Here is a 24,870-nt window from a genome sequence, read left to right on the forward strand (position 1 = left end):
AGACAACTGTCAGGAAGCCTGATGCGCAGAAGGATCTCGCTCTGGAGATTGGAGTTGGCTACGCTTCTCTTTTTTAAACATTCTAACTCCAGACACTTTACAATTAACTTTGGTTTTTAAAGAGGTTTTTGAGTGTTACCTTGCAAGTTTTCACCACAATCCATGAGGCGCTGCGTCCAGAAAGGTCGACGAAGGACCAGGTGGGTTTAATTTCTGCGAAAAGAAGTGGGAAACCTGGCACACATGCCAAGACTATGGATGCCCCTCTTCCCCTCATCAATGGCATCTTTGGAAGCAGGACAAACTGTCTCTTTACAAAATGGCTTTCTTTATCTTTACATACACGGAAAAACAAACGGAAGACTGTAAAAAAAACTTTTTGGTAAATATTATTAAAAATAATAACAATAGATAGGAGATGTAAAAAAAAAAATCATAAAAGTGCCCATTATGAGTTCAAGTAACGATTTGAGAGTTTGGTGAAGCCTGAACGGCTCTGGAAGGCAGGCAACAAGAAACACATGGTGGTGTGGGGGAAGGTAATGCTTAGTTCTCAGGGTTTCTGCCCCCTTCCCATTGGGGGCTCTGTTGATTCCTATGGCGAGGCTCCATTGACCCCACTCGCGTGGTCTCCGGTGTGTTCTCTCTGGGGTGGGGAGAGAGCATGGGTCGTTCCTGCGCTGGTGTTTCTTGTACCAGGCTTGTGTGTTACCCCTCGTACTCTGATTGCTCTGGTGTTTCTCAATACCGGGGCTCATGCATTTGTTGTGTTGGGGATCAGGTGTTTCCTGTGTTGGTGTGACTGGGGGCTGACCCGTTTCCTTCTGCTTCCTCATCGGCTTCCATAATGGCACAGCCATGGCTCCACTCCTCGCCTCGCCCGGCCCGTCCCAGCACCTCAGCCCAGCGGCGCTGCAGCTCCTCTGTCTCGGCACTGAAGTAAAAGACCAGGTGGCTCTGACTCATCTTGAACGTGTTTCGCCTCTCGATTCGGTCACTGGCATCTGGCGGGCCCACCTCAAAGCCAATTAGTGGCAGACTGCGTTGAGCCTTCACGTCCTGTGGAAGAAGGAGAGGCACAGGTCAATCAAGAGTAAGTGTGTTAGGCTGCAGAGATTCGGCATGGCTACAGGCACCTAGAAATCACTAGGGGGGTACTGGGCCCTGGCACTGTCCATGGCCTTCACGCCGTCTCTCAAGGGATCACTGTACTTGCTCAGTGCCTTTATACAGGTAACCTGTGATGATGTCACCAGGCCACAGTCACCCAATCACTCAGATGACATTGCAAGAAGCTGTATAGGAACTGGATACTGATCACTGGAGTAACCCGTACCTGTCCGTTCGGGCACACAGGGATCCCAAGAGAATTCAGTGGCTACCCCTGGGTGCCTAGAGATTGTGGAAGGAGTCTGAGGCTTGACTAGAGGCACCCCAGGATTGCACAGGTAACCCTCTAAAGTGTCATGTGATTACAGGAGTGGCCAGGGTTTTCCTGCTTGTAGCAGGCACCATGGGTATGGACAAACTGGGGCTTAGAACAGCGTGTAGTTTGATATCTTTCGGTGATGACAGACTGCGTACAGAGGTTGGCGGAGTGAAAGGGATAGCAACCCTGGTAGCCAGCATGTGCCATACTGCTGATGTTATGCACCAAATACTAACTTGGGTTTGCTATATTGTGTGACTCTAGTGTGTGTCCACCTTATGGGATGCCCCCCGCCACAACTCCCACCTCTTTATGAAGGCTGTATCGTCATGGAGTGACTTTGCCGTTCCATAATTTGTTGGTGGAAGATCAGTCAGAAGAGCTGACTGTTGGTGACTATCCCACATTTCCCAAACCTGCCTCTATGGACTAGAAAGAGAGGGTCTCTTGATGGGTCGCCAGCTCTGGGTGTTATTTTGTACCTGCTTTGCCATTCCCCTCATGCAGCCCCTCCGGGACATTTTTACTCCCCTACATTTTGAAACGGCTGGACTACATTTGCCACATAAACTGTTAACTCCAATACCAACGTGTCCCTACTGGATTTTCTCTCCTCTTTCCCACCTCAGTATGTTTCCCAGCATATTGTGCTATTTCTCTCCACATCTATGCTGCTTCTAATTTATGCTTGTGACAATGTCCCTTCTTTGCATATTATGTGAGTGACAAGGTGCCACTATGGAGGCAAACGCGTCGTCTATAAAGCAATACATAAGACAAAGGCCCCTAAGGATCAGAGAAGAGACCAGGCCCCTTGTGTAGGAGCCCAGGCATCACGTGAGCATCCCAGGACTTGCATACAGTGCTCAGGTCTCATAGGAATGCCCAAGGCTGTCTGGCACGGGCAACAGGATCCTGTGTGCTGCCCAGGCCCTCACTGCCATTACCAGGAGCATCTACGGAGGGGCCCAGGCCCTTACTACAGGCTTCCCCAGTGATCCCAGAAAAGGCCCAGGACTTTCCTACATACCCAATGGGATTGCAGGAGCAGTTAAGGCCTTTGTACAGGACCACTGTGACTGTGAGGCTCTGAAGCCTTTCTACCTAGTCCAAAGGAATGAGGGTAGGTACCAAAATTCATAGGAGCACCCTAAAGTCAGGCACCAGTAAAAGACCAATTTGCATCTGGGGCGCACACATCACTACAGGCAATGGGGAGCTGAAAGAAGCTGCCCAAGAATCGTCTGCTGGGTTCAGTGGATGGCATGCATAGTACTGGGCCCCTCTGCTGAATTGGGGACCTGGCTGAGCCAGGTGACCAATCTTGGTGGAGGCTGACTCGGTGCACACTGTGAGGAAGAGGTTGTTATTCAGATCACATGGAGTGGAAATATACATACGGGGCACTGTGTTGGGAAGGTTGTTGTTGAAGGTACACTCAAAGAGGACCTCTGTACAGTGGCCCTGTTGGAAAAGGGGGAAGTACAGTATCTGTAGTGGGTAAGCAATTATATACGTGGATGTTCTGGTGAGGGATATTTAAACAGGATCACTGCAAGAAGGGGGCTGGTATTGGGAGGATGCTCAAAGGGTGGCATTCACACAATGGATAGACTGGGAAATCGTGTTTTTTCAGAATATGTTATAACAATGTCATCATGAATAAAGTGTTATTGAGGAATCTCTGTGAGCAACAGTATTTACACAGCAGACATTGCAAGGAAGGGGAAACCCAGACGATGCTCTGACGGTGGACATGTACTCAGGCCACTGCAGGGAAGGGCTTGCTATTTAGACATGTATTTGATTCGCAAAGTGCCAACATGTTGCATTGCGAAACTTGGGCCCGCATGTATGGTCCCATTGTTGTGAGGATAGGGGTGAGGTGCATGGACCTTGCTTTCACCTACAATTAGTTTGCAGCAGATAAGATCATTTTGGGGTACAGACAGTGGGGGACACAGTGTACCATGGGTTGGGGGGAGACTTGGTCTGTTTTTCGGGGTACTTTTCCCTTCTGAAGCCTTGCCTCTGTGCTTCTTGGGGGTAAATTTGTTTGGACGTCTAATTCATCATTGCCTGATCAGACTTTTCAGGTGGAGAGAAAGTGAAAAAACAGTTTCTGTTGAAATTCAGCTCCTTTTGCATTAAAGGCTTGGACGCCAATGCATAGTGTTTTAAATCTGATTCGCTGCTCCACTGGTAGCCATCTTCTCAGTATGTCCTTTGACTTGATTCAGAATGCCCGGGAACATATGATACTCTTACTGCATCTCATGGCATGGACTATGCTTCCACCAGCTGTGTGAATTTGATAAAGGGATTGATTTCCAGGAAACGGCAGACTCTTCTCAGCATCATGAGATGGCAGTAGCTGCTTTTCCCTTTGGTTACTCCTAATTATTGAGACTTTGGGAGTGGGAGCGTGTTTTTAAATGAACCACTAGTGACCAGGACCTTGGTTTTGGACTCAATGACACACAACATCTTCCACTTAGGGATCTTAATGAGGCTGGGATATTGATCTGTAGTCCTACATTTCCCTTAGCTGGAAATGGACCCCACACATGCATTTGCAACTGGATTTGTACTGTATGATTACCTGCTTCCAGTTAATATACAGAAGCTGAAAGGTAGCAGTGGTAGCAGGGAATCTTAGAAAATGAACTGCCAAACCTTCACCATCTTGTCCAAATGGATTCCTCCAGATAACCAACTCTACCCATCACCTGTTGAGTACCGCAAGGATCCATCCTCTCCCCCGTTATCTTCTATCTTTACATGGTACTTCTCTAAACCCTTGTGGCATCACACAACATCCACATCTACCGATAGGCAGATGACACAAAGCTCTACCCCAAGATATCCTCCATCGAAGACATGCACATGCTCAAGGCCTGCCTCACATTGATCCAGTGCTGGATGCCCAGTGCTTACCTGAGGCTCAACCCCTCCAAGACTGAATTCCTACTGCTGACCAACAACACCGAACACCCTGACATCCCGATATGGCTCTCTGCTATGAACCTCAAGGGCTTCACACCCCAGCTAGCCACCTGGATCAAGTCTTTTGAGTTTGACATTGACAGACACCTCTCCATCCAACAGCAAATAGCAAGGAAGACACAAACGGCTTGGTACTAACTTTCTCTCCTGCAGATAATCAAGCCCTTCATCCCAGATAAAAACTCAGATCGGCCTCAATAACGGTCCTCTCCCACCTGGATCGATGGTGACAGTGCCCTTTTGGGACTGCTTCTATCGACTCTACTGGCACCCCTGAAATTTGTCTTACATGCTGCAGCATGACTCATCAAAAGACTGAAAATTTGACCACATCACTCAGCCCTCATTGAAATGCTCTGGCTCTCGCAGCAAGCACGTATCGACTTCAAATCCTGCTGCATCATCTACAAGGTTGTTGCCCTGTAGCCCCAAGCTCCCTCACTGAGAAACTCAACATCTTCGAAAGGCCTTCAATCCACTAGTAGCAAGGACATGTGCAAACTCTGCCTGCCAGTGCAGCAAGAAAAGAACAGAAGGCCGGCCTTCTCAGTCTACATCCCCAGACTATGGCACCTCCTCGCCGTCAACACCATACTCGCCCCCACTTCTACATTTCGGGAAGGAGCTCAAGACCCTCCTCCCTAATGGCTCCTCCCTAACAGCTAGGTCCACACACCCTCCACTCCCCACCTAACCGGAGAATGGGTGATCTGCTCCCCCGTGTTTCCTCCACTGGTTGCTCGTAGATCCCTTGCTGCTAAATTGCCCACCGTTCCTCATTGTTAGCTCCCTGCAACCTTGTAGGCCATGTTCGCATTGATCTGCTTGGAAGGAATTGATTTACTATAATGCCATGCCAGAGACTGTAGCTCATTTTTCAAGTCACTTAATAGAATCTCATGCTCCACATTAGCATGCATTCATGACAGAGTGAGAAGAATAAGAACTTCCAGTTCAGACATGTTAAGTAATGTCTGCAGGTCCTTCATGTTGTCAACTAAGACAGATTCAGTGCACCCAAGATGTCTGAACCTAGACAGACAACCGCTGAGGAGGAGGTCTGCTTCCACAAACATTTAGGTAGCTTGTGTTGCCTGTCATGTTCTTACTCAGGAAAAGGTAGGTGCGATATGGAGCAATGGATAGCAACGTCTTTGGGATACACTGCCAGTTTCTACAGCAACTTATGGAAGGATGCATTCATCAGCTTCACAACCTCTGGTTGACAGATTTTAGTTGGGTTCAATCCAGTCCTGGATTCCAAGACAATCAGAGGGCATAATTGGGGTGTGCAAAGGTGTATGACGTCTGAGGGAAGGGCAACAGGAAACTGCAGTGTAAGCCACCAGGTGCAGCAGGGAAAGATCTGTGGGTATGGGGAGTTGGGTAGCACTAGGAGGATGGGTGGATTTCCATTACAGGCATGCTGGATGGAGCTCCTCACAAATCATGTGAAGTCTTGAAAGGGCTGGGATTCCCTGCCACCCAATGTAGAAGGTGTGTTATGTTATGTTAAGCAATTTATAGAAAGCAAACTCTCACCCGAGGGGCATTATGGCGCTAAGGCAGAACTATACAAAGACAGAAAGAAAAGGCGTAGACCAAGTCCAGGAAATAGGCAGCAAAAAGAGAGATTTTTACAGCCCGCCTGAAACTGAGATGATCCTCAGTAAGACGGAGAGGCGTGGGAAGAGAGTTCCATAATGGTGCAGCCACAACAGAAACGGAGCGGCCCCCCACACACGATCACGTATAACACGTTGATCCAAAATACAAGCTGTTTTGCCCGTCCTCAGAGAGCGAGCTGGCACATACCGGCGAAATTTCTTCTACAAGAACTCAGGGCCGATACCATAAAACGCACGGTGCACAATGCACAGAGCCTTAAACTTAATCCAGCTGGCCACTGGGAGCCAATGAAGCGATTTAAAAACATCTGAAACCGAGATGGACCAAGAGGCCTCTGTGGCAAGCCGTGCCTCCGAGTTCTGTAGGATCTGCAGGTGCCGTAACAGATAGGCCGGCTGGCCCAGGTACAAAGAATTGCAATAATCCAGCGAGCCAGCAACCAAAGAAGAAACCACCAGGGGGCGAAGTCTCATGGGAAGAAAGGGGAGAACTTTGCAAAGAGTGTGGATCTTAAAGTAAACCCCTTGACAGGCAGTGCTTATTTGAGGGAGCAAGGAAATGGAAGCCGAATACTTGACCCCAAGATTTTTAATACAGCAACCGGCTGGGGCACAGGGCCCAGCTCGGGCAGGCAAAAATCGGCTGACCAGAGAGATGTCTCACGTGGGGCCCCGCAGACCAAGACCTCAGTCTTGTCGCCATTGAGTTGGAGCCATTTGGAGCCCACCCAGACCGAGATTGCCAAAAGGCAGCATCAGCAGCGCTCCGCTGTCAATGGCTGTGCCAAATCAAGGCGCATCAGAATCTGGGTGTCATCAGCATAGGAATAAAACTGAATCCCGAACAAGTGTATCAGCGAGATAAGAGGCAAGATATAAATATTGAAGAGAAGATGAGAAAGAGCAGATCCCTAGGGGATTCCACAAGTCAGAACAAGGGGCAGAGACAAATGGAGAAAGGAAGAGAGACTGAACGATCAGCAAAAAAAGAAGAAAACCATTTCAGGACATGGCCGGTGATGCCCACTACGGTGAGTCGCTGGAGCAAGATGGAGTGGTCAACAGTCTAAAAAGGCTGCAGAAAGATCCAAGAGTATCAGGGCACCACCCTCCCCCCCCCGGTTGATAATCTGAGCCAGATTATTCAGAACAGAGAAGATCTGGATAGATTCAGTGCCCCGGCCTGGTCTGAAACCCGACTGGAAAGGATCCAGACAGTAAGAGCCCTCGAGAAAAGAGCAAATAAGAGGGGTAACCAGAGATTCAACCAACTTCATAGGAAAAGACAGAAGTGAAATAGGACGGACATTTGAAAGAAGCGGAGGGTCCAGATTTGTTTTTTTTAAAGCAGCATCACCAACGCGTGCTTAAGAGGAGTGGGTATATAGCCGTGCGTGAGGGACAAATTCACTGCTGACGACACTGAGGCAGCAATAGAGGGAATAATCTCTTTCAGGGCTCCTAGAGGAATAGGATCGGCCAGGGAGATGGACTTCAAACTGCGAGTGGCCAGGATACCATCAGGCTACAAAAAGGTGGGAAATACCTCCCAAAAAACTGGGGCAGGTGCATCCACTGAGGATACTGCCACCTGCATATCCATAGCCAAAGAGTCAAAGATCTTTGTACAGAGCCTTAAACCTAATCCGACTGGCCCAGGGGGGCCCATGAAGCGATCTTAGAACACCTGAAACCGAGATGGACCAAAAGGCCCCCGCGTGGGATTAAGAGGGAGCCCCTATTGAGTTACAGGAACTGAGAGGTTGTTCTCTGGTCCCAGTGATGGTTTGACCAGTGTGGGGCATGGCAGGTAGAGGTTGGAAATGGGTGGCTGAGGCAAGGTTGTTTGGGTGTAGTTAAGAGCAGTTTAGTGTTGTGCTCAGTGGGTGCCTGGTTGTCAGTGGTGTTAATCCACCTTTGCAGGGAGCAGTGGACACTGGTACCACCTTCACAACACTTGGTCTGTTTTCTCCAACAGCGGATCGTCCTGTCCAAGCTAAAGGCTACAGAGTTCTTCCATGTGGAAGAGGATATAGTGCTAGAAGAGCTGCCTCTCCTTGCAGATGAGGGACAGGGTGGGAGGATCATCACTGCTCGTCACTACCACTACTGTGTGGAAAATATTGCATCTATTTAGTCTTCTCAGGCAGGATACTTTAACCTGGCCTCCCCTGAAAATGTTGAAGTTCTGTTTTACAATGATTCATGGTGGTGGTGAGGTTGGTGGGAAAGGCTGGGAGAGCTGCCTGGGAATATGTTGAATCGAAGAAGCTCTTCATGGGTGGAGTGTCCAGTTCAACTGCCCACTTCAGTTGAATTAAATAAATACTGCCTCTTGAGTGCTTGTGTGCTTTTAGGTTCTTGACTAATGCCCATGTTGATGGTGTTTGCCAATGGTGATATGCCACTTAAGGGCAAGATGAGGCTTTATGTTAAGGCCTCTGGGGAGAATGTAGTTTGCAGTTGGTCAGTCCATCAAGTTTTAGGTGCACTTGTGTGGCATCTACAGTAGGTACAGTTAGCAAGAGATCATAAACAATCCTAACAATTTAGTTAGCTTTGGAAGAGAAAATAAAACTTCTATACCTAAACATTCAGAAGCCATTGAATTTCCTTAGAAGGCTTCATATTGCATTACTTTAAATTGTTTGTGTAAATGACTTCCCTGACAAACCAATATAAGTCGTGTCACAGGAATCACTCAAAGTACCTCTCTCTCCCTCTGCTCTATATTAGACCCTCCTCCCTAACCCAGGTGTTTGTAATCCTTGGTTAGTGATAGCGAATGTTGACCCATACTGTCTAAAAACTGTCTTATGCCACAGATTGTACTCTAACACTCTGGCTGTCAAATCTCCCTCAGGCACTTCCTAACTGTCCATACTCTATCCAAAGGTTAGTGGTCTAATGGGAATTTGAATAATGCCTTGCACTTAATCTGGTTTAAATCTGGCTACTGTCACACGTCCACTGTTACCTCTCCTTCTCCACTCTGACAACGTCCCACCCACTGCCTCCATCCTTTGATGTTACTTCTACTCCCACTCCACTGCACTACTCCTCCTCCTCTCCTCTGCTATTTGCCTCCTCCACGGTACTCCTCCCTTCCTCCACACTACTACTTCACTTCTCCACTACTCTCCTCCTCCCACTACTACTCTGCTTTACCTGCTACTCTCCTCTCTCTCGTTCTCTCAATACTACTCTCCCCTACCAACGACCTCACTCCTCCACTACTCTCCTCCTCCCACTACTACTCTCCTTCTACGACTACTACTCCCCTCCCTCTCCTCCACCCTCCTCCCAATAATACTCTCCTCCTACCAACTACTCAAACACCCTCCTGTACCATTCAATTTACATGCACTCCTTGCACTAACCTCTCTACTCTCACACACAAACACACACACTCAAATTCCAGAACCACTTCCACTACTAAGCCAATCCCTAACCTGTTGCATGAATCTCCTTTACAAGTCGCCACTCCATCCTTCCTCCTGCTGGTCTCTTGGTCATCCTCCACCTCTGACCTCACCCAAAAAAAAACACACGTCCTCCTTCCTATTCCCTGCTGAAATCCTCCTCCCTCTGTGAGGAGTGGACAACTATCCCTGACCAGTCTGTCACTGTATTCCCCACCTGGGGCATATATGTGCGAGAAACAAATCATAGGACGGGTCAACGTTCTCTGCAAATGCTCGCTACATACCAAAGATGGCAGTGTAGGAAGTTCAATATCAAATTTGCACTTTAGGACCCATTCCCATGGTACCCTGGTTAGTTGGGGGCAGGCCGGTTCCTTTCTCCCTCTTTGCCTCTTGTGTTCTAGAGGACCTATGACTGATTGCAAAAGCTTGTCGGCAGACTCTGCCGGTCCTGAGACAAGGGTTGCCATGGTGTATCTGTGTGCGGCTGCAGCTGGTCTCTTCTCTCTCTCTCTCTCTCTCTCTCTCTCTCTCTCTCTCTCTCTCTCTCTCTCTCTCTCTCTCTCTCTCTCTCTCTCTCTCTCTCTCTCTCTCTCTCTCTCTCTCTCTCTCTCTCTCTCTCTCTCTCTCTCTCTCTCTCTCTCTCTCTCTCTCTCTCTCTCTCTCTCTCTCTCTCTCTCTCTCTCTCTCTCTCTCTCTCTCTCTCTCTCTCTCTCTCTCTCTCTCTCTCTCTCTCTCTCTCTCTCTCTCTCTCTCTCTCTCTCTCTCCTGTGTAGTGCGCTGCTGCGATCAGGTGTCTGTGGGGCTGTGGCTTTTCTTTGCAGCTCTTCCTTTCCATTCTGCGTGTGGGGCACTGATGTTGAATCTCTTGCTTGGCCTTCTCTGTTGGATTTCTGCATTAGACTGTAGGTCTCTGAAAATGAAGAGGGACACTGGCCAGTATCAGAGACATGAGGCAATGCTGGAGGTAAGGGTCTGCAAACAAGCATACTGGTGCAAGGGACGGCAAGGAATTGTAGCCCTCTCTGCTTCTACCATCCACTTCAAGGGATGACTGGCTCTGGCCGGGTGCCTGGTAGACCTCTGGGGTGTCATTTCCAGCTAATATAGATGATGCGTTTCTCTTTGCCATCTTCTACCTGTGATAAGACAACCCCTAGCCCAAGGGTTGAGGCGTCCTTTTTTAGGATGAATTCATTAGTGAAATCCGGCACAATGAGAACAGGGCTGCTACATTGGCTATGTCCAGCATGTCCTTTAGCACCGCTGCCTCAGTAAGACTACAGGGCTGTGAGATATATCCTGACCTATAACCTGTATCCTGCCATGTCCTACCCTGTAACCCACCATATACCACAAACATGGATCCGGAAAATGGGCTCTCTGACACATAGGGCCTCATCACGAGTTGGGCGCTAACTCCAGCGGTTTTACTGCCGGGGCTATTAGCCCTACCGCCAAACCAACGGCGCTATTAGCTCCGGATAACGGGTTTGGCGGAATGGTAAGTTCCCATTCCCCATTGGGCCCATTCGCGAATTCCACATTGGGCCCAATGGGGAATTTTAGCGCTATTACCGCAGGTGGTTTTCCCGCTGGCGGTAATAGCACCGAAATTCAGCAAAATTGCGGCGGATTTGTCCCCAGCTCAGAGCTGGGGGGAATTCCACCAAGGCTGTGATTTGGCGGATCCTTAAATGCGGCAGTAATAGCGTTACTTCCAGAATTGAAGGGTTACCGCCAAACTCGTGATGAGGCCCATAGTGCTGAGCCTAAGAATAATGACCCTCTGACTGTCCAAATCATAACATACTCCCTTCCAACCTGGGAATCTACCTCAGAGTACCGCTACCGCGAAACATGAGGACGATCACTGCTAGCTCATCCAGACCAAGAAAGTAACCTTGAACAGTGGGCTGCAAAGAGTACACCATCCATTCCAAACACTCACCTCTCCTATCACTATGCTCACTCTCCACTTTAAACCAACAAACAATAAAGCGCAGCTATACCCCTCGATCAATTTCCGTCTAGCTGTGCCCATACGTACAATTCTCCATGAACACCTCAACAACCTATTAGAACGCAGCTATACAGCATGAAAGAATCGGCCTAGCTGCACACATAAACGTCCTACACAGGCCTAATGCCGCCAGAATGCAGTCTCGGAGACCAACCACCTGGCTGCACACATTTGACTGATCTCTCACTACCACTGCACCTAGTGTTAGGATGCAGCCACCATAATGCAAATCACACTGGCTGCACACATATTGAGTGCACCCAAGCACTGTATTCTATCCTCTTCTCTCGACTGACCTGGACTATGGTCCCCAAGGGCGTTCAACCCACAAGCGCTTTGAGATCATACCAATAATATATAAGGCGCTATATAAATGTAAAATAACAATAACATAGGGCCTTAAATTGGTCGAAAGCTATCTGGCCACATTTTATAAGGTTGGGGTGTTCCTTATTTAGTTGGTCAGTCAGAGGACTTCGGTATGAAGCAATGCTACTAACCAATCAGGCCGAAAAATGCCCAAATGTCCTTCTTCATGATTGGTTGCTGTACAAGGCTGAAAGCTTCCACTGGGGCACTTTGCAGCAGCACTTTTCCATTCCACTTATTTTGCAGTGGACTGGGCTAGATAACACTTTGCAGGGTTTGCCGTTAGGTAGGCCTTCCTTAGCTAAGTACAGATAGCGGTGAGATGTTGTATGTGTTCCTTCCAACTTGAACTATAAAACACAATGGGCCTCATTATGAGGTTGCTGCCAACCCCATAACACTGTTAGCGCCGCCTGATATCCCGCTGCCACTGGGATATCACAAGTGGGAGCGGTAACGGTTACTCCCTATTTCCATGGAGTCCTATAGGACTCCATGGAAATGGGGACACGAAAGCACCGGCAACGGTGCTGGTGCGTCCGTGACAACCATGCTGATAGGGGCCTGAACTCCCCACAGGTTAGGCCTGCCGGGGGGATCCATGGCCTCTATCGGCATCGTTGAAGTACGGCGTTCTGGAAAGTGTGCCGTTACGTTATTTCCAGACCGCCATATTTGTAATGAGGCAAAATGTCTAAGTGTGGCCTGGCGTAGGTACAACAGAGAGCCAGGGCGTGCTCTATCAGGTGTTGAAATGGGGCAGGAGCTCCGTGGAGTCCAAAGGGCAGTAAGGTGAATTGGTAGAGGCCCTCTGGTTTGTTCTCCTTATTCGGGGGCACATGCCAGTAGTCTTTAGTGAGATTAAAGCATCATGATAAATTTGGCCAGTTCTAGCCTCTCCCCCAGCTCGTCAATTCGAGGCATTGGGTATGCGTCAAATTGTGAGATTACATTTAGACGTCAGAAGTCTATAGAGAGGCTCCAGCTTTGGTCTGTTTCGGGTACGAATACCAGCGAGGATGAGCATTCGCTAAAGGACTTCTCTATCACCATCAAGTCAAGCATTTTCTTCAACTCCTCACGGATGATCTGCTTTTAAGCTACTGATAGCCAATATGGTTTCAGGCGAATTACTCTTCATGGGGGGGTGTGATCATTTCGTGGATGAAACCTTGTACGTTTCTGGGTCTTGTGGAGAACACATCTGTGTATCTACTGATCCAATGTGCAAGTTCTTGTTAATGAATGCTATGTCCTGGGGAATGGCAACCCCTAGGACTTGTGGGAGATCGTAGGCTTCTCCTGGTATTGTTTGCATATAATACCAATAGCTGGGGTTTGCTATTCTCCTCCCTGGCCTTCAGTTTGCTGATGTGGTATAATTGGAATGTTTTTTGCTGATCTACCTTTTGCACTTCCTACATTAACAAGGAGAATTTCTTTGTGATTATGGTGATGCTGCCTGGCCAGTAGCTTGTTTTGTGTAGGCAGCAACAGGACAATTAGTTGGTTCCCAACTTGGAAAGCACGCAGTTGGGTTTCATTGTTGTAGGCTTTCTTTTGTCAGCTCTGGAACTCCTCCATATGCGATCTCACCACGCATTTGTCCGTCTCCATATATTCTCTAGTATTTTGGATCACTGGTTTGCCTGCTAGGGCCTTCCCACTCTTCTTGCAGAATATCAAAGATGTCTCTAGAGTTTTATCCATACACCAGTTCGAAGGGATGGACCCCTATTATTGTTTTTTGAGTCTTTCGTACGTCAAACAGCACCCAGGCAATCCAAAGAAATTGTGATTATCTATCTTCATCAACTAGTTTTCATAGAATCTGCTTCAGGGTTTTGTGAAACCGCTTCACCAGGCCATCATTCTGCGGGTGATAGACAAGGTATGCAGGGTGTGGGTCGTCATCAGGTCTTGCATCTCGCACATCAATAGGGACATACAGCTACTTCCCTGATCTGTCAAGATCTCTGCTGGAAACCCCACTCTTGTGGCCTTGTCAAGGGGGTGGTGGGATACCACCCCTTTCCGGAGGGAGCCCATCCCAGTCCAACAAGAGTGCCTGAGTGCAGACAGGCCCCCTCCCCTCCTTACTTGCAGTGATGGCGGCGTCCAGCTGGTTTAAGCAGAGCAGCAATCAGAGACATGCTCTCTGAGGCCAGAGCAGCGGTATGCAGAAAACAAAGGGGTACTGCAAGCGATACAACACTGGCCACCTAATGCAGGACATGAAAAAGGATTGCAGGAAACCAAGGAGTACCAAGAACGCTACAACACCGGACATCAAGGAACCCCGCTCAACGTCAGCTGCAGCCTGCACCGGGACAAGCCTCCATTAGCCCACACGTGGAGGTTATTAATAAATAAAGCCCCACGGAGGCCTTTACTCACTCTACAACCAGGGATGTAATTATTTTAAAAGGCCCTTCAGGCCTTCAGCAGCACAACGACCCTGGGCCCCAGCAGGGTCCATGATGGAAAGGGGCGGGGCTTACCAGCCCTTTTAAACTCTCCCTTGGCCTTTCCCCATCATACCCATGTAAAACAGGTAGATGATTGGCAAGGGTAAGTATCCAATCCTGGGAGGGGGTGGGGTATTTAAGGAGGAGTAGTAGCGGAGTGGAACAGCAGTAGAGGTAGTTGGAAATAAGTAACTAGTGGGAATAGGGAGTGAAGGAGATAAGAGGTAGGGCTGTAGTCGGTGGTAGAAGGGGTGTGCAGGGAACAATATCCCCAAGTGTTCCTGAGGGTTTAACCAGGGGCTAGTGAGAGGGGTGAGCAGGGCACGATTTCCCTCCGGTCCAGAGAGAGAAAGACAGCGGAAGGGTAGAGGTAGTAGCAGAGTGGAAATAGTAGAAGAGGGAGAGAGAGACTAGGATAGTGACAGTGAGTGGGAGTCATTATTGGTATATAGTTTCAGAGGTACAGTAAGAGTTAGGGAACAGAATAACAGAGGCAGAGGGATAGGTGGAGGTACAATCCGTAGTAATGATAGGAGTAGGAAAAAAAGTAAAATCGAAGGGTCGAGGTGGAAAGGCAGAGTGAGTGATTGGAAGGACAGTGACGTGGTGGGAAAAGAACAGCGTAAGAGGTCGGTATAGCGAAGGGGCAGGTACAAGAAGGTGTGAAAGGAGTGAGCATGACACAGGATAAAAGAAAGCACCATTCCCTATTCCCTGAGACTATTATGCAGGGATAGGAAACGGAAAGTTAAAAGATCCCTAGGTAGTCAGAGACGATTTAGGGAAACACCCTTAGGCTACAAAGCGAAAGACAGATAGGGGTTAGCGTTCCTAGTGCTACTAACATCCCCACTAGGGATGTCTGATTAGAGAGGTGGGGACAAGGCTGGGGTAGATCAGAGAGAGGGAGGGCTGGACCTAGCACCAAATATCACAAGCCCTGATAGACCCAGATACCATTGACACAAGAGATACAACTATCCCATCTGTAAGGAACATTTTAATATACACCCTTGAACTATACATCAGAATCAGCGTGGTTCTTTGTGGCGAGTCACACCGTCACAGTACCTTCAAGATGGCCTTTGCAGTTTTACACATGGGAAAGACCTCAGGGTTTCAGATTGCGCAGTCTGTGATAACCAGGATATATTTATTCCCTGCTTTTGAAGGTTCAAGCGGTCTGACTATGTCCATGGCAATCTTGTGAATGGGTACCTCTATAATGTGTTGGGGTTGTAGAGGGGCTCTGGGAACCTCATCCGATTCAATGTATTCTGGCAGATGGGGCAACCAGCACCAACCTGTTTTATTTCAACGTGCATCCCTGGCCAATAAAACCAGCTAAACAAGGTCTTTTGTGTCTTTTTTGAGTGCAGGTGTCTGCCTGTTATAACGGATGCCGTCCCTCTAGGACTCACACTGATTTGCTACAGGAGCCCTCCTTTCTCGATAAAATTTAGGGTGTTCAGTGTTGGGCTGTCAGCCTCCAAAACCAGGTTCATCCAGGCTTGGCCCAGGAAAGGATACGTTCTCTGCGACTATGCAAATACCATGGAAGCAGGACCTGGAAGTCACCTTAGTAGGCCCTCTGCTTCTCATGTCCCAGTCCTTTCTCCAAATAATGCCTCTGCGTGGTCAGCAGTATCCAGTGCCTCTACCTCTTCCATAGATAGAATAAGTATTTGTTTGCATTTAAGCTGGACCAAGGGTTGTCCTTACCTCAGGATGAATAGAGTGTTCCCTAGTTTCAAAAGTAGCACCTTGACCTCTCCACTGTAGTCCTGGCCAATAACTCCTGCTCTGACCTCCAAGGAATGGTTATAGGCCAAACTGAACGTCGGAGCAACTCTTCCTTAGGTTCCCTCAGGTATCTCCATCTTCATGCCGGTCTGAACCATGGCTTGACTCCGGGGTGGGATAATCTGCAAAGAGGTCACTCCAGGCAGCTCCTGGGGTGTCGCTGGTGGGGAATCACGCCGTACTTGCCAATCTCACCCCTCTCAGCATCTTCGGAAAGTGGGGACCTCTGTACCGGGGTCTAATGAAATTACACTTCTGACACCATGTGTCACAGGTGGCACAGAAATCAGTGAGAGTCTTCTAGACAGTTCAAATGTTTGCATTTTCTTTGTGGGGCCTAAGGCCATCCCTCTCTCTTTTGTCTGTATTTGACCCTCCTCCCTAACATAGGTGCCGTAAACCCTGGTGAGTGCTAGCGAATGTTGGCCCGTACGGTCTAAAACTGTCTTACGCTACAGATGGTACTTTAAGATGTTGGCTGTCTCTCCCTGAGGGTTTTCTTAACTGATCCTATTCATTCCAAGGGTTAGTGTTTGAATGGGAATTTGGATAATGCCTTGCACTTACTCTGGTCTGAGTGAGGCTACCCTTGCACGTCCCCTATCACCTCTCCCTCTATACTCTGATAAATTCCCACTGCCTTCTTTCTGATGTCCCTTCAATGTTCCACTCCTCATGATCTTGTCTCCACACTTTGATGTTACTTCTCCCACCTCACTTCATCTCTTTGCTACTACTCCCCTCCTCCACACTACTACTCCCCCTCCATATTACTACTACTCCCCTCCTCCACATTTCTACTTCCCTTCTCCACATTTCTACTTCCCTCCTCCAACAACTACTCTCCTCGTCCCACTGCTACTCTCCAACTCTCCTCCTTCAATTGCTTTCTCCTCCTCCCACTGCTCTCTCCTCCTCCTGCTGCTACTCTCCTCCTACTAACTACTCAAACACTGCACTTTCACCCTTAACCATTCAATTAACATTCAATCCTTACAATAACCTCTCTACTCACTCATCACACAAACACGCACACTCACACTATAGAACCACTTCCACGCCCAAGTCTATAAATGACCTCCTCCACGAATCTCCTCCACAAGTCGTCGCTCCCTCCATCCATCCTCCTACTGGTTTCTTGGTCATTCTCCACCTCCACCATTGAGCACCCCCTGAAAAAAAAACTTACTTTCTGTTTCCTGTCCCCTGCTTAATTACCATCGCCTGTGAGGATTGGGCAACTATTCCTGGCCAATCTGGCCCTGTCGTCCCCACCAGGGCATGCATGTGCGAGAAAAAGAAATCATAAAGGGGCTAAGCCCTGCCACTGTCTCCATGCAGACTCATGGCATACCAAATATGGTGGTGTAGGAAGTCCAATGTTCACGTTTGTTTTTTGGGACCTATTACCCTGAGGTATCCCGGTAAGTTTGAAAGGAGGGGGTTACTTTCCCACCTCTTTGTTCCTGGTGATCGTGGGGAACTGTGACTGATTGTGCGAGCTTTCCGGCGGACTATGCCGGTCTCACGACGCATGTCTTTATGCTGTATATGTTTGCGGCGGTAGCTTGTGTCTTGTTCTCTCTTGGTGGTGCACTGCTGCAAACAGGACCTCCATGGGGATGTGGCATCTCTTTGTTGCTCTTCCTTTCCCTTCTGCGTGTGGGGCGATGATGTAATGTTGGCTTTTTACTTTGGCTTGGGGGTCTCTGAAAATGGAAAAAGACACTGGCCAGGATTTGAGACATGAGGCAAGGCTGGAGATAAGGGTCTGTCAACAAACATACTGGCACAAGGGGGAGTGGACTGGGAATTGGGGACCTTTCTGCTGCCACTGTCCACTTCAGAGGTAGGACTGGCTCTGGTATGCTTTCCACTCCTGGCTGAGTGGGGTTCCTGTCCCCTCTTGACAAGGCCATGTTACTGGCTTGTTACAGTTGATAATTAGGGACAATTCCCCTGCTCAGCCTTTTGTTAACCTGAGAACAATTTCGAAAGCAAATAAGCTATTTTGCTTTTTAAGTGTCTAAATATGAGTAATGGGGATGGAGGGGAGATTTTGGGAGGTGTTCAATGGAAGGAAAGAAATCTAGCCATGATGCAGTTTAGTAATACATTTGCTGCTTGACACCTGGAAATGATATATTTTTTCACTTGAAATTGCTTTATTGTTTTCAGGCTACAGTGCAAGCACCTTTGCCCTAGAGGGCTAACAACAAGACAGGAAATATTCATGATAATGTTCCAACCTAAACACCATACTAGAAAAATCAGTATCCATAATAATAGAACAAAATCCCAAAATACACCCAGCTCCCGCCTTTACACAGCTTTATCTGGGAATAGCGACGATTCTCCCTTTCACTTAGCCCAAACAATTCTTTACACGGCTGGAAAGGCCTGATTATTGCCTACATGAACATGTGTGTGGCAAATTCACATTCCAAGGTACTCCAGTTTTAAAATCCTTTTTTATAGAGACCATTCTCCCAAGCCATGAGGAGGCCAGAAACAGAAATCTTCCTTAATTTTGGACAGCAACTTGTGGTCATTTGCGGAATACCATTCCGAGAGACCTTTCTTGTTAGGTCTATACCCAGGCACTTAATTGAGGACTTAGCAATCTCAAAACGAGAGATCTTTTCAATCAACTCAAAATAAGCCTTGGAGCAAGATAAGTTTCTTAAATCGTGCCAACAAATCGAATACAGTAGGAATTGAGGAGTCCAGTTTGAACAATGAGTGAAGTATAAAATAAAATAAAAACAAATAATAATAATATTATCTGTCAAAAGGGAAGTGTTATTTTCCTATCCACGTACTATATACCTAACACTGTTGTACTCTGTCTGACGGCTTAGGCCAAAGGCGTTGATGCTAAGACAAAACATAATGTGGATGTAGCGCTCACCTGACTTGTGCCCCACAATAGCATAAACAAGTGACAAACTAATCCATTTTCTCAAACCCGGGCTGTGGGGTTCTCATAAATTGCCATGAGTGCCCTTCTACAGCCAGCTTGCAGCCCTATTATAGACATTACCTCCCCATGGACCCCTCACTCCATCAAGTCAAAAGCTTTTTCAGCCTCATTTTCATCAACTCTGGAGCCGTGGATGGCAGCACGTGCTTCTGATCCCCATTCTTGCATTTATCTCATTGGTAACCAACTGTATTTCATCCCACATCTTCCTTCCAATATCTTTCTTAAGGGTCACGATTCAAGCAAACATATACTGCTTGGTAGGAGGTGCAGGGGTGGTATCAGGATTGTCTGATGCTGGTCTCACCAAGGGGTCGGAGGAGGTCTAGGCCATCTAAGGCACTCTTCTATACAGATGTGTTTTCCAATTCAATAACCTATTTCTCAGCTGCTCTCTTCGCCTGGCTGTTGAAAAGATCTAGTTCACCTGGTGCGCGTGGCCCCCACGGAAGCCCTCCTCATATGGAAAATATATTTTGAAATTCGATCACACACTGGGAGAATACATTCCATGCAATGAACTATCATATTTTGTGTCAAGATAAATTATCTCTTCGTCATATCTCGAACTAAGAAATCTTCCATCATAAATATTGGCTCCTGACACAATAAGGATGTAGCTTCTATCTACAAATCCCGCACCTCTGGTATTTACAGTAGAAACAGTTTGTCTGGTGCAAAACCTGACCCCGGCTGCAAGCGTTGTTTGTTTTGAAACCATATGGTTTTGAGCCTCAACCCAAAACTCGTTTAACACATAGTCAGATTATATGGCGCAGTCCTTCTGGCACTATTCATCTCCTGTATACGCTCTTCAGGACAAATTTGAGTTCAAAGACTTTACGTCTTAAGAGGCTGTATTTTCCTATTTTAAGGGGCTGAGGGCACAATCATAAACTTCTTTTTCAGATGCCTGTGTTTGGGACTTTTGAGGGCACCGTGAATTTCAGCCATTTTGGGGACAGAGGCCTGAAGTGCCATGCCCCAAAGTTGCCATGATAAAGCTCTAGTCTATCTCCTCCCGGAGCTCCTCATTCTCAAAGTCCTCATCGTGCTTGTTGGAGATGCCCACTGTTTGGAAGCCAAAAGTACTTGGCTCATTTGCTTCTTTCACTGTTGGAGCATTTTGGTTGTGAATCTCGTGCCGGCTGCTCTGTTAACCTCCTCCTGACAGACAGGAAGAATATTATTGCAGGCTTTGGCCATGTCACTGTCCGCCTACTTTCCGTGGCATACTTCAGAAGGAATTGTCCAAGCCCCAGGGTATTTTTCATTGAACGTAGCCTCCTTAGTCCAAAGCATTTCAAATGAAAGTTTGTGCCTGGGCACCATTTTTGCCACAAGTCCCTCACAACAAAGAATTATGGGGAACTCTGTGAGGCTTTTAGATAGGGGGTGTTGTGGGGAGGACGGAGGCTGCCAGGGGAGTATAATATGCCAGGGGAAGATGGTGTGTTGGGATTCATACAGAGAGAAAGCACTGCTAAGAATGTGCTGTTCTGAAAGGGACACAGGGGCCAGGGGGACATTCGCTGATGGTATACTGTGCTACGTTTTGCAAGATGCTGGGAAGGGATGCTATTGATGTGGTGCTCCGGAAGTAGCTTTTTTAAAAAAAATAAGGGGGCACTGAAAGGATGGGCTTATTATGAGGAGACCTTTATTAGGGATGCACAGTTAAGATGAAGTGGTGATTTAAGGGGACAATCTGAAAAGAGCTATTTGCAAAGGAGGCATTTCAAGAAGTGAGTTGTTACTGAGGCAATGCTCTTTGAAGGTACTCTAGGAACACAACATGGAGGGTTAGCTGGAATTCTAAAGGGGTACTAACAAAGAGGCATAGTGAGATGGGGCAGGACTGTTATGGGAAGGATGCTGCACAGTCAGGTTTTTAAGAAGGATGAGCTTCATTCAGTGAGGAATCGCTTCTCGCAAAGAAGGTTTTGCGTTTCTCGAGGGTCCATGGAGTAGAAGATGTGTTGTAGAGGGGTAAGTGCAAGGGGCGTGCCACACAAACATTTGTGAGGGGGCACTACACAGAATCATTTTGATTCGTTCAGGGTACCTTGGGGAGACGACCATGGGGAGGGAAAAGGGTACAACTTGTAGGCTATTGTTTCGTACAGGGGGACAAGTATCAGGCTGCTATATGGCCTCCGCGGTCAGGTTGTTTAATGCAGTAGGTATGACTGATAGGTTGTTGTTTTACACAAGACACCAGCAGACTGGAAAATTAGTATATTGTGGTAGAGGTAACTAGGTGAGGGGTTGGCGTTTCAAAGAGTGGTCTCTGCCAAAGTATGGTGGAGACCTTCTGTAAATTTGGTCTAGCCCTCAAATTCCACAGCAACTTACCTGCGGGGCTCCATAGATGTACAGCACCAGGGGTTCACTCTCGGGCACCACCAGCCAGGCCTTGTGCCAGCCCTTGCCTCCACGCTCCATGTAGTGCATGAAGCTGCAGATCAGACTGTTCTCTGCGACCACTGAGGCTTGCTTCTGTGGGTGAGAATCACAAAAAATGCGTCATCAGCAAGTTAGAGATAAAGAAAATGGGTGTCGTGGTGTATGTGTTAAGTTAAGAAGCTTTTGATACTGCGCTCATAACCACCGTAGTGGTTTTACAGTGTTGAAGCTTATCCAGGTATGGGCATACTGTGCCACTGCCCAGGGTGAACAGACTGTGGTGGGAAGGAAAAGGGAAAAGGGTGAGAGGATAAGGGAGGCTGGAGTAGGACTGGATTGAATGTGTGTTTGTGTGTGGGGTGGGGTGAGAGGGAACGAGAGAAGGATAGAGAGCAAGAGTGAGAGAGATAGCACGAGAGAGAAAAAGCATGGGCCACTTAGTAAAGGGGAGAGTCTGTGTAACTAAGCGAGAGAGACAATGCGCAGGACGCAGGATGAGAGTAGGAGAGACAATCACCACTGACAAGACACTGAAAGAGAGCAACAAAGTTTACCACAACACTAAGAGCCTTTTGAAGGCACCATCTGGCTGTTGATAGAAATGATCCCGCTTCATCACTATAGGCTTAAATCTGTTGAGAGGTTAGGGATGGGTGAGGGGGGAGTCCATACCTCGAGGATGGACCGCCTCCTCTGGGGCCCCTGATGGTGCAGAACTGGACTGTCGCCATGTAGTGCCGTATAGCAGTCCGTACACACACGGTTTGTCCGGTTGTTGTCATAAATCAACCGGGCTCGGAACTCTGAACACTTCCCACACACAACCTGCAACAGAAATGATATATCTTTAGGCGCACGCAGGGGCAGCAGGAGAGAGCACACAAGGCTGCATAGACAAGTGATAGTACAGAGCAATAGAACAAGTTTATTATTGGGTGTGACGTTGGTGGCCATTTGTATGCTGGAGTATGCTGCTCCTTTCACAGTGCTGGATACTCAAGTTCAAAATGACTCACCAGAACAGATGACATGCAGACAATGAAAATGTGTGCTTTCGCTAACACCGATCTACCAAAGGGTATGGAGGGACTAGGCTACGGCCTGTGGATGTAATGCTTGCAGTACCATGGACAAGCCCTGCTTACCTGTCTACAACCATTATGATGTTCTATGTTCACAGGCATCGGGACGCAGAATGTGCCCATGGATGTACACACTTGCGCCCTGCCATGTCTCTTACATACTTGTATGTCTTTCAGTGGTGCCTATATGGAGTTGGGGTGCATACTCACATGCCCGCATGCCTTGCAATGGTGCCTCCGTTTGGTGATGGAGTTGAATGGCTCACGGCACCGCATGCACATGGTGACCTCTTTTTCCCGGATGGGTGTGGGAGCCCGTTTACCAAGATCTGTATTCTTCAAGGAAACAGAAAAGCAAAATGAGGGGTTAGCGTAAAAATATGAAAAATCAACACAGTTACAGAGCGGAATCTCAAGAGGCTTTGGAGAAGCATTAGTGGTGTGGATTGGAAATATATATATGACATATATCACTTACAGATTAATCGTCTTTCTGTGGCTTGCATCTACTTATAATCACATGATTTTCATAGGCCACCATCTAGTGAGTGGCTCAGAGTATTACATCTGGTTTTTCAATTTCGAAACTAGGATTATATGTGATATTTTTCCACATTTCCTTCAAAAGCGTAATCTCTGGGGGTGTTTCACCCCCAAAACGGCCCACCCCCAGGAATCCAAACCACCGCCCACCCACACCCTCTACTGCGCTTCCGGGAGTTCATAGAAGTTGGGGGGGGTTTCACCCCACCCTTCTTTCCTTCCCTGCCACCTCCCTTCCTCACAAAGTTATTCCCGCAACCCCCCACCACAGACACATTTACACACACACAAACACACTCACACCTGCTCCCCAACCTCCTCTTTTCCCTGCCACAAACATTCCCCCTCCCCATACAGACATTGGGCCTCATTAGGACCCAGGCGGTAAGGGGTTTACGGCGGCGTAAACAGCGCCGACCCTTACCGCCTGATTCCGAGGTCCCTTAGCGCCATGGAGGTTTTAACACCTGCAGGTGTTAAAATCCATGGCGCTAAGGGACCTTGTTGTTAATTACGCCACCGTAATTTACGGTGGCGTAATTAACGCCTTCCCCACTCCCATTATGCCCTATGGGGCAAAAATGGGAATGGGGAAGGGTAAATGGGTTAATGGGGACTTACCGCCCCACTCACCTCGGAATGGGGCGGTAAGTCCGCCAACCACCATGGCGTAAACGTAGTTTACGCCATGGTGGTAAAGGTACGACCCAGGCGGTAAGTTACCGCCTGGGTCGTAATGAGGCCCATACTGACAGACACATACACACACAGAAGCATCTCCCGCCAAACAATAATTCCCCTCGGACGCAGTGACTTCCCTCTTCCACCCAGCCACGTCTGTCAGTCCCGCGTGCACTCTTATCTTATACGTCCGGTGGTGTGACAGTTTGATTTAGAAAGACCACTCAGAGTGTTCTCTGAGTGGTCTTTCTAAATCAAACTTTTTTTATTTTGTTTTTTTTATAAACAGATTCACTCAAAACCGAAAATAGGGCTCGACAGGGGCATTCCCATTACACTATCCCTATCCTAGTTGTACACTGACCCATGATTCTTCAAGTGTAGATTTACAAGCCTCAGAAATGCATTTACTCACAAGGTGGTATTAAGAGGGCTGAAGCTTTGTTTATGTAAATTGTAGGGCAAGGGGCGAGAAGGACAGGAATTATACTATACCTGGATATTTACAGCAACTAAAGATTAAGAGGCCCATACAGATATTGGATTTCTGTGCCTGGTGGATCAATGCTGACCTCACTTTGACTCCAGCTCAGTCTTCGCTGTCGCACTCGTTTTACTCCCGAGTCTGCAGTAGGGTTTTTAAATTCTACACTACATTATCCGTAACACTGGTCTGGAGAACAGTTACATGCGTTTACCACTGTTTTTAAAATGCAACCTTCCTGGAGGTACTTCTGAGCCTAAGCTGCCATCTCAGGCCGTGTCTCATAAACCTTTGCTCTGGAACCAGCCCTTGCTGGAATTTGCTAGCTCCCTCTGCTGCATTTATACCTCTGAGGTACTTTATTTCTTTTTACTTTTTTTAATCGTCATTTTGTTAAACAAAGCAACACTTGAGTCTGTACTGACAAAAAAACCTAACATTTGGTCATTAAACCCTCCCCTTTCACCCTACCTTCCCCCCAATAACCGATGGGCCGCTGGGGGCTCGAGGATCCCACCCCCAATCCTCAAAAATCCTTGG

At 47.8% G+C, this 24,870-nt stretch overlaps 1 protein-coding gene across 3 annotated transcripts in view; it reads right to left on the reverse strand.

Moving 5' to 3' along the window:
* Nucleotides 1-307: 307 nt before the first annotated feature.
* Nucleotides 308-24,870, reverse strand: part of FGD1 (FYVE, RhoGEF and PH domain containing 1) — a 481,771-nt gene continuing 457,208 nt past the window's right edge. For 2 of the 3 annotated variants that reach the window (XM_069645324.1, XM_069645325.1), the window contains exons 15-18: nucleotides 22,833-22,958; nucleotides 22,213-22,365; nucleotides 21,490-21,633; nucleotides 639-1,059 (exon numbers count right to left, since the gene is read on the reverse strand). In XM_069645324.1, the coding sequence (XP_069501425.1) occupies nucleotides 778-1,059; nucleotides 21,490-21,633; nucleotides 22,213-22,365; nucleotides 22,833-22,958 (705 nt within the window). In that variant the 3' untranslated portion in view covers nucleotides 639-777. Of the gene's footprint in view, nucleotides 1,060-21,489; nucleotides 21,634-22,212; nucleotides 22,366-22,832; nucleotides 22,959-24,870 lie in introns of all 3 variants that reach the window. The other variant, XM_069645326.1, reaches the window with a different exon arrangement.

This window comes from Ambystoma mexicanum, chromosome 2p (assembly GCF_040938575.1).
Source record: "Ambystoma mexicanum isolate Mex_15411 chromosome 2p, UKY_AmexF1_1, whole genome shotgun sequence".
NCBI classification, from domain to species: Eukaryota; Metazoa; Chordata; class Amphibia; order Caudata; family Ambystomatidae; genus Ambystoma; species Ambystoma mexicanum.